Source organism: Mastigoproctus giganteus, chromosome 4 (genome assembly GCF_048544385.1).
Source record: "Mastigoproctus giganteus isolate SK-2022 chromosome 4, ASM4854438v1, whole genome shotgun sequence".
NCBI classification, from domain to species: domain Eukaryota; kingdom Metazoa; phylum Arthropoda; class Arachnida; order Uropygi; family Thelyphonidae; genus Mastigoproctus; species Mastigoproctus giganteus.
Window position 1 is genome coordinate 243,628,460 of NC_143578.1, and position 18,809 is coordinate 243,647,268.

Below are 18,809 nucleotides of genomic sequence, written 5' to 3' on the forward strand. Positions count from 1 at the left end.
GGGATACTCAGCATGGTTTTGTAAAGGGAAAATCATGTTTAACAAATCTGGTTCGCTATTTTGAAAGGGTCACTCACAAGCTGGATTTACGGAATAATTTCGAACTTTGTTTATTTAGATTTCAGCAAAACTTTTGGCTCAGTCCCACATGAGCAGTTGCTTTATAAGCTGGAACAGGTTGGAATCACTGGGAAAATCCTTAGATGGATAGCAGGATGGCTTCAGGGCAGGAGGCAGAGGGGGTTGTGATAAATGGCTATTCCTCAGATTGGGTTGATGTAAGAAGTGGGGTTCCCCAAGGATCAGTATTAGGACCACTGTTGTTTTTAATTTTCATAAACGACATCGATGAAGGCATAGAAGGCGTGATGTCTAAATTTGCAGATGATGTTAAAATTGATAGAGTAGGTTAATGATCACTGTCAAGCTGAGCATCTTCAGAGAGACCTAGATAGACTTCAGGAATGGTCAGAAAAATGGCAGCTATGCTTAATCCAACAAAGTGTAAGGTATTACCCACCTTACCCCCCCAAACCCTTCCCTAAACAAAGTCCCCCATGATCAGATTCATCTGGGAAACAGTAATCCCAAAATAACTTATTCACTTGGTGGAGTTCAACTAAACCCCAGTACTGGAGGAAAGCGACTTGGGTGTTACGATACGGTGAGGCATGAAATTCTCTGATCGTTGTAAACAGGTTGCAAGGAGGGCCCATGGTGTCCTATCGATGATCTATCGAACTTTTGCAAGTAGAGATAGGGCCATGATAATCCTATTATATAAGGCTTTTGTTAGACCACACTTGGAATACTGTGTTCAAGTATGGAGATTGCACCTAAAGAAAGACATCGAGCTTCTTGAAACGGTGCAAAGACGAGTAACTCGCCTGGTGAGATCAGTAAAAGGGTGTCCTCATGAAGAAAGAATTCGAATATGTGGGTTGCAGAGTTTGGAAACTAGACACCTTAGAGGAGATTTGATTGACGTGTTTAAGGCTCTGAGAGGCATCAGTAAAATGAATGGAGTCGAAATTTTCAAGATTATAAATGATGCTAGAACTAGGGGACATAAATTCAAGTTATGAGGGGAAATGTTTAGATTGGACTGCAGGAAGTTTCATTTATTTTAGCCAGCGAGTTATAAATTACTGGAGTAAGTTGCCTACATGGGTGGTAGAGGCTGACAGTTTGGGGAAATTCAAAGGTCATCTGGATAGTACCATAGGGTGAGGGAAGCACATAGAATGATAGGTTTAATTTTCTTTTCTTTTATTAATTATTATTATTTATTTATTTTTATCATTGTTTTATTTGGGTTTTTTTTTTTTTTTTTTTGGCTGGTGCAGCATAAGCCATAGGCTTCCTTGCACCAGTGGCCATTACTAATACTAATACGTATAAGAGCACCCCTTTGTTCCTCTCACCAGTTTTGTTACCCTTCTCTGAACTCGTTCCAGCAACTCTGCATCCTTCTTAAAATGAAACCTCCGGACCTGTACTCAAGGCATGGCCTGACCATTGCTTTATTCAAAGGGATAATCACCTCCTTATCTCTACTAGCAAAATTCTTTGTATATCGTTGACAAGACCGCATGACCTGTCTATTTGCACTGCTAAGAAAACTTCATATCCGACTGCACAATTACCCCTAGGTCGTTTTCATTCTCTACCACTCTAAGTGTAGTACCGCACAGTTGGTATGTTTCTCTGGGGTTACTGCTACCCATATGGAGTACTTTGCATTTGTCAGTGTTAAACTTCTGTTGCCACTTGTCAGCCCCTCTGCCTAACTTTTCTAGATCCTGTTGCAGTAGCATCCTGTCTTTACTGTTATTAACAACCCTGCCAACCTTTGTATCATCTACAAACTTTGATATTAAGCTTGATATACCGTCATCAATATCATTGATAAATATACAAAGCAACAATGGACCAACACCAAATGCTGGTGTTGGGTCCATTGTTAACTCCACTAATAACATTAGTTCATGAAGAGCAGTGTCCATTGATTACCACTCTCTGTCTTCTCCCGCTCAACCACTCTTTCATCCATTGTAGCAACTTGCCTTTAATGCCATACTGCTGCAATTTGTACTGCAGTCTTCCATGTGCAACATTATCAAAAGCTTTCCTGAAATTCAAGTACAGGGAACTCCCGTATAACGCGGTACTTCTACAACACAATTTTGCTCTAAGACTGTTAGAGAATTTCGACAAACCTTGCATAACACAGTACTTTTGACCATTTGTGCAGAAAACCTTACTATTATTATGTTGAATGCAATTTTTTAACATTTTCATTCTTTTTTTTTGTGAATGCCTGCTGTTGACTCGCTAGTTATTATGCAAAAAAAAAATGATTGGGAAATCTCTGTATTTTATTTTGTTTGGAAATCCCCATGTTAGGGTCTTTGCTATTAATCTCATGCTCATTTGAGACTACCAAAAAAAAAATTGACTTCGAAGCATTACTAAACTTTGTACTTAAAAATGGTATTGGAATAATTTCTTTTTGAATTAAATTCCAGCCCAAAATTATGCCTAAGCAACTTGGGCATAATTTAGGCATAACTTATTTTTTGGGTATCTGCCAATTTATTAAAAGAATGGTTTCTAAATTGTTTTGCGTCAGCTGTTGAAATCTGTTTAAAGGGGAAAAATCTAGTAAAAGTTTTATAACTATTGGATAATCCTCCGGACCATGCAAAAGATTTAAGTCATCGAAAATGTTGAAGTACTGTTCCTTACCTCCCTAATACACCTTGTTTAATTTAGTCATTAGATCAAGGCATTGTATCTACCATTAAAACTCATTACATCAGAAAATTTACAATGGATTTTGGAAAAAATTAATTCTGAATCTATTGAAGTGATGGAAGCATGGAAACATTTCTCAATTGTGGATTATCGGAATCATAACTTTATCACTCAAAGAAATAATTCGACCATATGCAGAAAATATGGTCGAACTGGCAGAAAATGGAATCAGTGGGACAGTAGATATTGCTAAGTCGGTAGGAGGGGGAAGGTTTGATGATATGATTACTGAAAACATTCAAGAATTACTGGTAGAAAAGAGGCTGGTGAAACGGATTTGGTGTAAATGGCATCGGAGGTAAACCAAATCAGTTCAGAGGTGATAGTGCAGATTAAAATTCTGAAGTTTCAAATTTTACACTAAAAAGCACGGGAAGACATAAACTTAGCCGAACAATTAGAATCTTATTTTTTGAATGCAGATCCTTTGACTGAAGGATCTGCATCTTCAAATGTGCTTAGCTCCATACCACTAAATTTTCAAGATCCATCCAGCAAAGGCAAACAAACCCAGATTACTAATTTTTTAAAGCGAGCAGAAGACGCACGAAATCTAGATGCTGCAGAAGATAGTTCAGCAGAAGGTGAAGATATTCTGCAACAAAGAAAACATTTTCGTTTGATTGTGCTTTTCAGTGATGAAAAGAGAATTAAATAAACATATATTAGTTGACATATACATCAATGAGCCAAAACATTATGACCAGCGAGTCATTATGCAAATCAAAGCAACTGCAGGTGAGCACACTGCCTGGATCGGGACACGGTATAAAAAACACCTGATACTGAGCTCCATTAATCAGTATTACTCTTATTCTTTGGATAGGAAAGGCAGCAGACTTAAGCGAGTTTGACAAAGGCCAAATTGTAATGGCCAGATAACTGGGTCAGAGCATATCTGAAACGGCATGGCTGGTGGGGTGCTCACGGTCAGCCATGGTTAGTACCTACTAAGAGTGGTCTGAGGAGGGGGAACCCACGAACAGCTGGCATTTCGTGGGTTTTCCCTCCATGACTCAACCGCAAAACACCACGAACTGAGGTGTTGGACGACCATGACTCATCGATGCTCGAGGTGAGCGAAGACTCTCCCGCATGGTACGTGGCAACAGAAGGGCAACTGTGGTGCAACTCGCCGGTAATTAAAATGCTGGTGACAGGAGTAATGTGTCACAACACACAGTACATCGAACCCTGCTGAAAGTGGGGTTGCGTAGCCGCAGGCTGCTCAGAGTGCCCATGCTAACCACGGTTCACTGGTGACAGTGCCTACAATGGGCACGCGAGCATTGAAACTAGACTTTGAGCGATTGAAAGAAGGTAGTCTGGTCTGATGAATCACGTTTCCTCTTGCACCATGTGGACAGCCAAGTACGTGTGCATTGTTTACCTGGGGAATTGATGCCGCCTGGATGCACTGTGGGACAAAAACAAGCTGGTGGTGGTGGCACTTTCATGCTTTGGGCAATGTTCTGCTGAGATACCCTGAGTTCAGTCATCCATGTGCTGGGCACTCTGACGTCTACCACCTACCTAAACATTATTGCTGACCAGGTATACCCTTTCATGGCAATGTTCTACCCCGCTGGCAGTGCCATCTTTCAGCAGGATAATGCGCCATTCCACACTGCCCGAATTGTTCAAGGCTGGTTTGCAGAACATGAGGTAGACTTCCAGGTATTGTCCTGGCCTCCAGATTCCCCAGACATCAATCCCATCGAGCATCTGTGGTTTGTGTTGGAACAGCAACTCCGATCTGCAGCGTCTCAACCACGGACCTTACAGGAGTTGAAGGATCTGCTGGTTACGTGTTAGTACCAGATACCACAAGACACATTTAGAAATCTTGTAGCATCCATGCCTCGCTGGGTATGAGCTGTTTTGGTTGCACGTGGTGGACCAACATCATATTAGGTAGGTGGTCATAAAGTTTTGACTCATCGGTGTGTGTATCACATTTTGCAAGACCTTTGTTCAGTTATTACTATTTTTAAAAAAAATTAATTTTTCAATCGTTATAAAAAATGTATTTTTTGTTAGCTTTTGGAACATAATACCCCTTTTTATGCTGGTTCTTATCCCGTATAACACGGTTTCACACTACGCAAGATTTTATGGGAACCTAATTACTGTGTTATATGGGGGTTACTCGTATATGATATCAAAATTATTTTCTGCATCCAGTTCCTTTGTGACCATATCATAGTATCCAATCAGATTGGTCAATCAAGACTTCCCCTTAACAAACCCATGCTATGTCTGAACTATAACTGCAGTCTTGTCTAGATGATCCTGCAATGCTTCTTTAACCAGTGACTCCATTATTTTCCCTGGAACAGAAGTTAAACTAACAGGTCTGTAATTACTTGTCACCCTTTGTGAATTGAGGATGCATTTTATCGATCTTAGTTAGCCGATGTCATTTCATGTTCTGCTCAACTTGTAGTCCTTTTTCGCTGTAATTACTACTTCATTCATTTTTACATTTTGACTATTATCTTTGCTTTGATCTATTAATTATTATTTATTTTTTTTTAGAAATCAAAATCACTTGTATAAACAACTAAATGTAAGATTCCTCTGGCTTTCTGTGTAAGGAATCACTAGTGTATAAAATTTATGTTAATAAAGAATCTTATTATTATTATTTCCATATCTCTAGTCCATGGGGCCTCCCGAGTCCAAGGATGCTCTCATAATTATGAATGAGGGTATGCTTACTTCTTTGTCGCCTCCTTTAATATAACTGGATAGATCCCATCCACCCCAGGTGCCTTTCTTATGTTTAACTTCAACAATTTCTCCTCCACTTTGCTCTCAGTTATTACAAAATCATTAAGCTCCCTGTCAGAGTTTAATAAACATGTGGTCTCCACTTTCCTACACAATTCCTCATGTGAATGTAGATGAAAAATGCTCCTTAAGTTTGTCAGCTATCTGAGCCGGATCATCAATGCTCAAATCATCGATATTAAATGGACCAACCTGATTCATCTACTTCCTTCTTGAACTTTTTTAGCCTTTAGCCAGCAGGTGGTTGATTGGTGGAACAAACTTCCATCTGTCATTGTAGAAGTTGATAGCTTAAATAGATTCAAGGCAGCACTTGACAAACATTTAGAGTGAGTGGGTGGATGTGTGAAATAAGGGTTTTTTTTTTTTTTTTTTTTTGGCTGATGCTATATAAGTTTGCTTTCTTGCATCATGTGCCTATGCTAAAGTAAAAAAAAAGTCTGCTGATTTTCTTTGCATCCATTGCCAAAGATTTCTCGTAATCTGCCTTCGCTTGCTTAACCTCCTTTGTGACTTTATTACAGACCAGCTTATATCTACCATAGGCTTCTGTGCCTCCTATAATTTATATGCATCCCATGCATTTTTCTTCTCTTCCACCAGTCTCATTAGTTCATCTGACATCCATTTAGACCTAAACTTTGAATAGTATTTCTTAGTTGAAAGCCTAGTAGCTTTCAAGATGAATTCCTTGAATCCCATTTAGAATTTGCTGTTGGTAACATCGTTAGGCTGAGACTAACTACTGTAGTTACCATTGTGAAAGCAAAATCCCTTCCCTTTACCCCTGATGGTGGGGCGCCTCCGTAGCAGGCGGGCACGAGCAGCAGTGCATAGCACACGCTTCTTGATTAGACTGGGGTTCAAGCCCGTGACCACCAAATATGGAGGATGCGGAAAGGTCAGGGAATGACCACTGCATGTCCCCAGAGCAATATGGCCTTAGTTGCTAATGTTCCTAAAAACCAAATAACAACAACAACCCCTGATGGTAGTTATATCTTTAAGTAAATCCCACTTCAGTACACTATGATCACTGTCACGTAGTGGTTTCTTTATCTGCAAATTCTTAATGCACCAATATTCACTTCTGTTCAAGTGAATGAACAGAAGTGAACAGAAGTGAATAATCAGATCAAGAGTATTACTCCCTCTGGTTGCCTCTCGAACATGCTGCTGTAGAAAACAATCAATCATCCAATAAATTCACAAAAGTCTTGCTAGTATGTGAGTGATCGACCCACAAGTTTCAGCTTATATCTGGGAAGTTAAAATCCCACAATATAAGACAATCTGATTTACTGCTCCACTCTTATTTCTCTGTACAGGTGTTCATTCTACTCATCAGTCACTAAGCCTATACCACACTCCTACTGTCATTTTTGCTTTCCCAGTGCTTATGTCACACCAAACTGATTCAGTATTGCACTGTCCATCTATGTCAATTGGATGCACTTTCTTAGATTTTGTGTTTCTTAATTAACAGTATAATCTACCTCCTTTCCTATCCTTTCTGTACACATTGTACTCCCCATATTCCAATTCTGCTGTTGTTGTTTTTGTAGTGGGGTTTAATGGTGCAAGAGCTACTGTGGATTCTTGTTCTTGTTATTTGGTTTTTAGGAGCATTAGCAACTAAGGCCATATTGCTCCGGGAATATGTGGAGGTCATTCCCTGACCTTTCTACATCCTTCGTATTTGGTGGTCACGGGCTCGAACCCCGGTCTAATCAAGAAGCATGTGCTACACACTGCTGCTCCTGCTCACCTTGCTACGGAGGCGCCAGCTACTTTGGCCAAATTGCACCTGTTACTTTGGTTCTAGAACTAACAGCATACAATTCTGCACTGCTTATATCTGTGTATCCATGTCTCTGATATCCCAGCAATGTCCTCCTTTGATATCTTGACCAGCACTTCACATTCATCAAATTTATTTACTAGACTTCTAGCATTGGTGTACATGCAAGTAAACATGTACTTGTTCTTACTCTTAGTTGCCCTAACACAGCCCATGTATTTACTTGTTCCATGATGACTCCGACCAATCCCTGAAATCCCCAGCACCTTGCTTTCTAGGCTGCTGCTCATTCCAATAGAAGCAGCACAAGAATCACTTTCACTTCTACCCGCAGCTACTGTTAAATCTTTGTCTGTGAATCCCCCTATCCCCCCCAAGCTAGCAGTTTTCTGATCCACCTAACACTTCCTCAATAGCATCAGTAAATATTCTTGCATCTTTTCTATTTAAGTGTGTTCCATTTCTGTAGAAGCAATGTCTCTTGTCGAGCTGAGAAAAAGTCTACCCATTTACCACATCTACCTACCTATTTACCACAATTAAAAATTTGAATTCCCCTATCATTCACGTTATACTATAACAGTGGTGGCAAGATTCAAACGAAATAATGGTTCTGCATATATTAAGTAGTAACTTACAAAATTTCTCGCTAAATTAAAAATAACAAGCATGACTAGGACAAAGCTACTTATAGAGTATGAAATAATATGATAGTTAAGTCAATAAAACTTATGATTTCTTGGAGCTGGAAATTCACTGCTTGCACATATATAATCTCATCCACAAGAAGTCACTGTTTTATCAGACTAAGGAATTATTCAGAATTTTAACAAAAAAAAATGGAAAGCAAGTCGTTCAAAAGTTCATAAAGAGGGAAAAGCTTATGGAATCAGTTTACTGAAGCAAAGCATGGCATGTTCTTACTGAAAACACAATTGCAAATTATTCAGGTTATAGCTGGAATTCTGTCATTTCTGCTTTAGTTCTAAATGAAATACCTGAATTTGACTATTACGTAAATGGAATTGCAATATTGAAATTAGTGTATTATGTTTTACCTGATGTAGGTATAGGTTCTCAAATGCAAACACAAAATGATCAAGAGGGTGAAATGGATGATGTAGAAGGAATTAATGCTTACCTGCCAGGAACTTGTAAGGTATATATTAGATGTGCAGCATCTTCAATATATGTGCATAACATATATTGAAGGTCTTTCAACTGTAACAGAAAAGAATTTCATTATCATGAACTTGGTCCAGCTTAGGTCTTTTAAGACCTGTTCTGTTGTAGCTCTTGGAGGTCGTCTTGGTCTCGCCATTGTTGTCTTGGTCAACCCACATCTCTCTTGCCTGTAGGTTTGTAGTTAAAGGCTAATTTTGGGATTCAGTCTGGGTTAGGGCTTGCATAAAACTGAGAAATTTCAAAACCGAGTTTAACCGAAGTTTACTCTTAAAACCGGTTTTAAAACCGATTTTTCTCAGACTTAGGGAAAATAATTAAAAGCTTATAAGTAGCCGAGTGGGCAGGAGCGGGAGTGCAGTATCACACGCTCTTTGAGTAGACCGGGGTTCAAGCCCCTGACTGCTGAATACAGTCGATCTGCCAACCCACACTGGACCAGCGTGGCAGATTATGGTCCATTTCCCTCAGCATGAATTGTTGAGGAGGCTTCCATCCTGCAGTGGGTTGATAATGGCTGCACTTTACTCTTTTTTTTTTTTTTTTTAACACAGGTATTTATTTTATCTTGGGTAGATTGTACAAATCGTAATCAAATCTTTTAAACAAAATCTATCACTTCTTATAGTAAAAAAATAAAAATGCTCCAAAAAAAGTAACCAGCTTGAGATTATACAAAATTACAAATTGTATTCAAATCCTTTGAATAAAAACTATCTTCTTGTATAGTAAACAAAAAAATAATAAGTCCTATAATAATAATAAATAAATAAAAATAATGTGAAAAAAACAACTTGGAGAAATTACTTTACTATTTATTGCTCAGCTTTTTTCTGAAAATGATCCTTTAAAAAACACAGTACATTTTTCCTGATAGATTTGACCTTATTTTTGTGTTAAAGAGACCAGTGATCGAAAACACTCTCTCAGATTGGACACTTTTGGTTTAATGGTCAGCAGTGCTCTATATAAACTTTCTCCAGCTTTTCACTTCTACTGCTAGTTGCCTCCAAAATTTTAAATTCTTTGCTGATTTCCAGTTCACTCGGATATTTTGAAGGCTCTTCAGTTAATCTCTTTATTACACTGTCATACTCTCGCATGAGTGTATCTCCAACATCGGAACTAGACGAGTCTTTGTTTTCTTCTAAAAGAACAATTCGTTTATTTTCAGTTTCTTCATTCAATGCTAAGACTTCTTCGGAATGTTTTGCAAATAATCTCTGATAAATCTCTTCAGCATGCTTTTTCAAAACTTGCTTACTTGGAAAATCAAAAGTTCTTGAACCTGAATCTTCTTTCCTAAACTTTTTGAGGTTGTGTAGATAGCTCAGCAAAGCCACAGTTTGGCAATTTCGTCTTGCATTGTAACGCTGCAAAAGGCTTTGGTGAAACTTTAAAGTAAATGGGTTTTCTGCTGTATCAAGCTTAGCAAACAGAAATTCTATTGAAGACTCTGCTTTAAGTAAGTCTGTATCTTCTGAGGTTATAGCCTTCAGAATCATTTCAACTGGTCGCAAAGTTTCACGTAGCAATTCAAGTGTTTTCCAGTCATCGTCAGACACAGCTTCAGTTGACAGTACTGCACATAGAACATTTGGAATGCAATTTTTCAATTTCAAAAATCTCTCAATCATATAGAATGTGCTATCCCATCTAGTCTTGCAATCTAATATAAGTTTATATTCTTTCAAATTAATTTTTGCTTTAACAAAATTTTGTAATATGTCATTTGTGGTAGGCGATTTTCAAAAAAGCTTGCAAATTTTTCTGACTTTGTTAATAGTTTGTGCAATATTGGCCATTGGATTGAAGAAATAAATGAGCTCATTGGTAAAGTCGGTTTGATAAAGCATGCCCTGCTGTCTTTCTTTAACTTCTTCATTATTTTCATTTTCTTCATTGTCTTTGGGAGACTCAGAGACTGTGGCACCATAATTGATTGCTTTTTCATAAAGTGCATCTATAACAGACAGATGTATACAATGGGCTATACATTGTCGATGATTAGGCGTAATTTGCTTGCCAAACTTAATCATCATTGCTGCTCCATAGGTGGTGCAGGCAACAATATCCTCATCCAAGTTCAAACCAAATTCCTTCAAGTGTCCATTCACAATTTGCTTAGTTCTTCTGTTATCAAGTGAACCATTACTCTCAATAAGACCTAATGACCAATGATTGCCTTTTGAATGCACATTTATATTCATATACCTTTTTATTTTGTATATTCGTCTAGAGTCAATGAATACCGTGCACCCAAAACCAATGAATTTTTGAAATGCTGAATGAGTTCTTTCTTAGTTTTATAATAATTCAGAACCATATTTTTAATTCCATTCATTGAGGCTGGTGGTAATTTATCGTATTTATTTCTCTGAAGGTGAAGGCTTGATTGTATAAACTCACTCTTGGCAACTGAATTAAAAGAAAATCCATCTAACGCAGCTAATTTTGAAATCTCTTCTTCCATAGATTTTTTAATGATAAAGTTTTCTAATGTTCTTACCATTTTTACCAGAGGTTCACTGTTATCTTGTTTAATGTCAATCTGATACATTTCTTCAAATGCAACATCAAAGATGATGTAGATCCTCCAGATGACTTCGTTATCTTCTGACATTTCGAACATTGTGCTTCATCTTTGCTTTTTCGAGCAAAATAATTCCATACATTTGATTTCATCTTAGACATATTAAGAGTAATAAATATTAATTAGTAGGAATTTATATCACCGACAATTTTAAATAAAAATATTGAAGATAACAAAGGCACAATACTATGCATCACTCCCACAAGCACTGAATGAAGAGTCTAAACGAGGCAAGTTTCAAAATTTTCACGAAAGAAATTTTTTATTTATTTACTTGCAATTTTTTTTCCCCAATTAAATCTACTGTATTTTCAAAATTACATAAAAGCTAAATTTGGTGAAGCTGCTTTTTGGAGAACATTTGTCTGCAAATTTAATAGGAATAAAGAAGCAAAAAACTTTCTACGATTGAAATTTGATGCAATATTTAGCGAATCTGTTTCTAGTGGGTAACCATCAATAAGGCGCGTTCCATAACTTGCCTGGCAAACAAGATAGATGGAACGGAGAAATGTTGAGCATTTTCTTTTACGCTATCGCTCCGACTCACTCAGTCGTAAATGAGTACACCTGCATCGTGCCATGGTACAGGTGGGAAGATAAAAGGTACCCCTCCTAGATTTGGGCCACTTGCCCATGAGATTCTTACCTTAAAATAAAAAAACATATTTAAAACATAAAGCAGTTGAACGATCCAGACAAACAAACAAACAAAAGAAAATATGCTAACAAAAAACTATATTTGAGGGCTAACTAAAAAAATATTTGAATCCGGTTTTAGAAGCTCAGTTTCGGTTTTAACAACTCAATATGAAAACCGGGTTTAACCGGTTTATAAAACCGGTTTGCAAGCCCTAGTCTGGGTTCATTCTTTCTATGTGGCTGATCCATTTTTTCTGATACTGTTTTATGTCATTTACTATGTTATCTTCATTTAATTTCTCACGAATATCTAAATTTCTTTGGTGGTCTAGTCTTATAAAGCTTAATAATGGTCTTAAAAATATCATTTGTGCTGCTTCTAGTTTGTGTGCATCTTTCTTATTTATGACCCAAGTCTCACAGCTGTAGAAGAGGGCTGATTTTGAAGTGATGTTGTGCAGTCGTAATTTTGTTTCAGTTGTCATTTGTTTTCCGAAGTGGCGTTTAATCGCTCCATTAATCTAATGCAGTTTAATCTGCATTAAATCATATTTGTGTTCCAAATTAAAAAGATTAAGGTTTGGGATAGAACTTTTTTCTTTTTTTTTAATATAGTTTTATACTTGTAGAACTTTTTTTTTGTTTGTTTTTTAGTTGCAATTTTGAATGGTAAAACAATTTATCAATAAGGGATGCTGCTGTTCTTCCTTTCTTCCCTTCCTTTCTTCTTTTTTAAGTATTAGCTGTCAGCAAAAAAAAAAAAAAAAAATTAAGTGCACACTGAATGGTCTAACTTCACCAGGATATTTTTGTTGATAAAGAGGGGTGAGGGATCAACTTGCTATCATTGGCTTTCCCTAATATTTTGGTAGATAGGTGTAAAAATTATTTGAACATTAATTAGGCCTGATGTAGCATTGTGTTAATGCTACATCAGCTGAAGTACAGTGGTGTGCACATTTGACTTATTTAACTTGCAGTGATTTGAATTTGTGTGACTGCAAAATATAGTTAAATAGTAATATTCTAATAGAATGAGTAGTCAAACTCCTGCTGGTGTGTGTGTGGGGGGGTCAAACTTAAGGGTTGCTATTATTATTGCAGTTCAAATAACAGTTACATGATGGTGCCTTCATTCATTTGCCATTAGATTCATTTTTGAGTTTCTTTTATTTGATAATGTAAAATGGAACCAATACAAAAAAGAAAATGAGATTCTACCCCCCCCCCCCCCCCCCCCAACCTATCTTAGCAACTACTATAAATAAAATTCAGTGGCTGGAATGAGTTTTGTTTAATTGTAATGAGGAGAAAGGATCCATTGGTGCTAAAGGTATATTCAAATTTTAAATCAGTTTTAGTGTTCCTCTACTTTTTTTTAGTACATATAAATTTTATAAAATATTCTGTTTTAGAAAAGTTACTGAACATAAGATTTTATTTTCTTCCCTTAGAAAAGACCACCCGACAATTCACTATATGTAAAAACATGTAGCAAAAATCCCAAAAAGACTAAATGGTGGTATCATGGTATGTATACTTTTGTTCAAAGTATGCTTTGATTGTAGAATTTGGATAGTTTAACAAAAATATGTTTAGTTGCTGTTTGCTTTTATATACACGTTAGCACATATAGCTTGTTACCAAAAGTGTGTTCTCAGTAGTGGTGTTTTTATCTTTTTTAATGGTAATCACAAACATGAAATATTGGAACTTACTGTAAGCTAGTATCAGTTGAGGTGACAGAAGGTACTTGTTGATAGTACTTGAATCACTCTAGATTCTGATTTCCAGGAAATAACATAATAATAGTAACATTTATCCCTGCAAATCCATATAACAAGATTTGAAGGGATAAATACAGATGGAAAGTTAATTGAATTTGAAACTGAATGGTAAAAATGACGTTGATTCTGATACATGTGTTCTTACTGATTTGGAGGAAAGAGATGAAATTATTGATGCAAATTCAGAAGAACAGTGCCAATAGAAATATCTGTAGAAAATATATGAAGTAAATCTGATCGTATGAATGATAGGGAATGGAGTATGTTTTAAAGAGAGGTTCTGAGGCAAAACCACAGATATGGGAACAATATTCAACATTAGCATGGATTTGCAGCTGTTTAGAAGAGAAGTAATGCAAGAGCAAAAGAAAGCTTGGTTTTTTTGATGCAGAGGAAGCAGTATTTATATTTACACCAGGAGAGGTTAGAAAGATATGTTCTTGTCTGGAAATCTGAGTGATCAGATTCTTTTTTGAGAAATAAGACAATTGGGTTTTAGAAGTTAATGAAGCTTATTGAAGTTTCTTCTTTTCCTACAACAACAGATTTTGTGGAGTTCAGCATTTAGTAACTGGGGGTGGATTAAGAAATTGTTTGTTTATAGAGCAAATTTTGTTGAAAATGAAAGGGATATATTATATCATCTTCAGCAAAGCTGTACACCAGATTTCCAGTAAGTGGGCGAAAATTTTTAATATACAAGAGAAAAAAAGGATAAAAAATCAGAACCTTGGAGAACTTCAGCAGGCAAGAAGTCAGAAGACAGAGAGTCATTTACTATCACAGGTGTGTGGTCATAGAAAGCTGGCTTTCCCAGTTGCAAAAGATGCTTGCTGAGAAGGTCTTTATAGCACCCATTTAGAAGCTTAGATATGTGGAGAAATGAAGAATTGCTCGCAGTTTTTCTCAGCCAGTTGCTTTTATCAAGTACGTAATCATCCACTGTACAACCTCTCTTAGCGATTTTTAGTTATATAAACCATAGGCAACTTTACAATAGTTATGCATGTATTGGCTTAGAAGTAACTATCACACACACACACACACACACACACACACACACACACACACACACACACACACACACACACACACACACACACACACACACACACACAATCTCCTTTTGTATTACAGTACAATGATTTGACAGTAAATTTAATGCTGCTGGTGTGAAATAATTCCACTAATGAACATTGCTAGTTAATATCAGTGTTAGGGGTATTACTTTCTGGCAAGGATACTTTTAATCATTTAGCTCGTATATGAGATTTTTGGAGATACATATTTTATGGGCCTCAGAGACATCCCTTTTATTATCCCAACTTAATGAAGTTGTTTAATGAGTTGTGTGAAATTAATATTACATAATAGTAAATACTGAAACAAAACTTGACACTACCAACAACACGTGAAGGTATAAAATGGAACTTTATTAAAAATGTACAGTAAAAATAAAATACGATATATGGAAGATTATTAAAAATAAAAATATATATACAGATAAATGATAAAAGTGATAAGTACTAAAGGCAATAAGAATAAAATATATATTAAGAAGCTTTCGGAGCGGTGTGCCTCTTTATCAACTTAGAAGATAAGTGGTATGACATATATCAGTATATTCCATAGAGGCTCAACATATATGTATGCACTAACAAACCAATGCAAATCATCAAATGCATTGGTTTGTTAGCGTATGCATATATTTTTAGTGCATGACTTATTTTCCACATTGTGTATTCTGCATCTTTTATCATGCTGCAAATAACCTCTTCCATGATAGGGTGTATGCAGGTTCTATGATTGCAAGTAATATTCAAAGCCCTCCATATAGCTGTAGCAGGAGCGATGAATCATTTGCGCAGCCCACAACAATTTCAACATTGGAACATAAGTTACAGTTCACATGCTGCTCACACCAGTAACGCCCAGCAACAGCAGAGCAGGAAAAGTTAGCCTGACAAATAGTCCCCTCACGTTCCGAGATGCGATCATAAAGCCTCTAATCTGACTTGTGAATATAACATACCCCACAGGCATGTGATTCAATAAACTGAATCCACAGATTGCAGCATGGGAATGACAGATTTAACTGTGGAAACCACTGACTGCAACTTCCTGCCAGGGAGCTGTGCATAACCAATATGGTAATGTCACAACACCCTAGCAAGATGTGTAGATGTAAACACTATTTCAATCCAAATGGGAAACAGAACTATTAAAATGTAATTGAAACCGATCCAAAATATAGACGGTATTCGCACCCGGACAAATCTGCCCTAATCTTAGATATTTCGGGGTCCCTGTTGGCATGATCACAGTTGGACCATGCTCACTTAAATAATGCTTGTGCTGTGCCAAGAAGATGTCCTGGGGCATGTGCTTACCTCTAATTGGCGAACTGTCCTTGGCACATTAGTTTTCTATATAATGAAGTTGGCAAATGGGAACCCACATGCCGAACTAAGACATTTAGGAATGGAAGAGCATGATCTACCTCTAACTCCATGGTAAAAGAGATATAAGAGGACAAAAAATTTAGATATTGGAGGAGCAGCACCTCTGACCCATGGGAATGATCACAAACACATCATCTGTATGCCTTCGCAGAGCCTAATTTTAGGTGGGAACACCCCCAGATGTTTTAGATAGGTTTCAATTACACAGTAATAATTCTGTTTCCCATTTGCTGCAGCTTATATTCCCCACTATCCGGGCATATCTGCACATCTTTTTAACCCCGGGGGCTCACATCTGGTGAGTATGGGCTTGGCACACCCAGGGTCCCGAGCTGGATATCATCATTCTTCTCTTTCTTGGTGAATCCCTTCTACTTTTGACACTCTCTCTCTCTCTCTCTCTCTCTCTCTCTCTCTCTCTCTCTCTCTCTCTCTCTCTCTCTCTCTCTCTCTCTCTCTCTCTCTCTCTCTCTCTCTCTCTCACTCACTCACTCACTCAGGGTGACTCAGGAATTTTTTTTTTTTTCCTGGTGCAGCATAGGCTTCCTTGCACCATATGGCTATTAATAATAATAATAATAATAATAATAATAATAAGGTGTTGAGATGCTACCATATTGGCTGCAACTCCCTGGCAGGAAATTGCAGCCAATAGTTTCCAGAGTTAAATTTCCTTGCTACAGTGTGCAGATTCCATTTATCAAGTCACACGACTGAATTGTGGGGTATGCTATATTGGCAAATTATGTGTATAGAGGCTGTGTTCACATCTCAGAACATGGAGTTATTTGCCAGGCTAACTTCACCTGCTCTGCTATTGCTGAATATTATTGGTGAGCAGCATGTTAATTGTAACCCATGTTCCAATGTTGAAATTTTGGGCCGCACACATGATTTTCATCATCGCTCCTTAATGGAAGCACTTCATATAGCTGTAGCAAGTTCCAACATTAATCGCAATTGTGGAACCCACATACACCCTATTATGGAGGTGGTTATTTTGCAGCATGATGAAAGATGGCAAGCCCACAATGTGGCAAATCTATGTGGGCCTACTTGTGCACAGTCTGAAGGCTGACTCATGCTTCAATGGTAGCAGGGCCGGATTTCCCATTAGGCACTTTGCCTAGGGCCTACAACAGTTTTAGGGCCTGTGAAGGAAGGAAAAAAGTAAAAAAAATAGGGAGGAAGGTTTTCAGACTTAAAAATAATGCAACTATAAAACTTCAACATTATACTTGAAATTAAAAAGAAACAAAATGTACAATATCGTCAATATCTAGATTACTTGTAACATTTCTTAAGATTACAAAAGTTTTTCTTTCTTCGGCTTCTCATTGTAGCAAAATCTTTATTAAAGTCCTCGAAGTACATATAACAAGTAATATCGTTCTCACTACATAGAAGTGCCAATGACGATAAGCGATCTTGTCTCATGAGCGTACACAGTTCTTGATCTGCTTAAGTTTTGAAAATGAGCGCTCTCCTTCAGCATTTGATCCAATTATGGATGGATAAATTCTTGAACCTACGAGGTGTGACAAAGTTTCGAGAATAATTTTGTTTCTGTCAAACTGGCCACACTGTAAACCGTTATGTCCTCCCGCTGTGTAGCCTGAACCCCCCACCTGCATGCAAAGTGTAAACGTCGTCAGTCATTGTACAAGTTGGTTCATGTAAAGACTTGTTTCAGTTTTGTGTTATGTGAAAAATGCAACGCAATTTTTAGAGCAAAGGGTTGTGATAAAATTTTTGGTGAAAAGTGGCGAATTGTCAACGGATATTAATGAAAAGTTGAACAGAGTTTATGGAAATGATACCATGTCGAAACCACGCTTTTTCAATTGGGCAAAACAGTTTTGAGAAGGACGTGAATCCGTTGAAGATACTGAACATTCGGGGCGTCCTTCCACGACTCAACATGACGAAAACATTGTGTGTGTGTGTGATCTTGTTCGAAGTGATAGGCGGTTAACCACAAGAATGATTGCTGAAAAACTAAACATTAATTGGGAAAGTGTTAGATTAATTTGTTTAACCGAAAATTTGTTGATGAGGAAAGTGTGTGCAAAGCTGGTACTGAAAAACCTCTCTCATGAGCAGAAAGAAATTTGGTTGCGACATTCTCACGAGATGTTGGAAAGCATTGCAGATGTTCCAGATTTGCTTTCTCGTGTGATTACAGGGAATGAAATTGGGAATTTGCTTACGACTCCGAAACAAAAAGGCAAAGTCAACAATGGAAGGGAGCTTCCTCGCCAAACCCAAAAAGGCGTGAATGTGTCAACGTCAAAAGTGAAAACCATGTTAATTTGCTTTTTTGATCAAAAAGGAATCATCCACAAAGAGTTTGTTCCACCTAACGAAACTGTCAATCGACAATTTTACCTTCAAGTTTTGGAAAGGCTTTGCAAGCGAGTCAACCGGGTTCGACCTGAAATTGCTTCATTGTGGATTTTGCATCATGACAATGCTCCTACGCATTCCACCATTGTAGTGAAAATTTTTAACTTCGATCGCGTGATTACAGGGAATGAAACTGGGAATTTGCTTACGACTCCGAAACAAAAAGGCAAAGTCAACAATGGAAGGGAGCTTCCTCGCCAAACCCAAAAAGGCGTGAATGTCAAAGTCAAAAGTGAAAACCATGTTAATTTGCTTTTTTGATCGAAAAGGAATCATCCACAAAGAGTTTGTTCCACCTAACGAAACTGTCAATCGACAATTTTACC

The 18,809-nt window shown here is 37.3% G+C and overlaps 1 protein-coding gene across 1 annotated transcript in view; it reads left to right on the forward strand.

Annotated features, from left to right (window-relative positions):
• The window catches only part of LOC150087580 (ubiquitin-conjugating enzyme E2 W), a 120,451-nt gene that overhangs the window by 83,192 nt on the left and 18,450 nt on the right, over positions 1 to 18,809 (forward strand). The window contains exon 5 of the mRNA XM_090372145.1: positions 13,283 to 13,358. Coding sequence (XP_090228271.1) covers positions 13,283 to 13,358 — 76 coding nt within the window. The remainder of the gene's footprint in view (positions 1 to 13,282; positions 13,359 to 18,809) is intronic.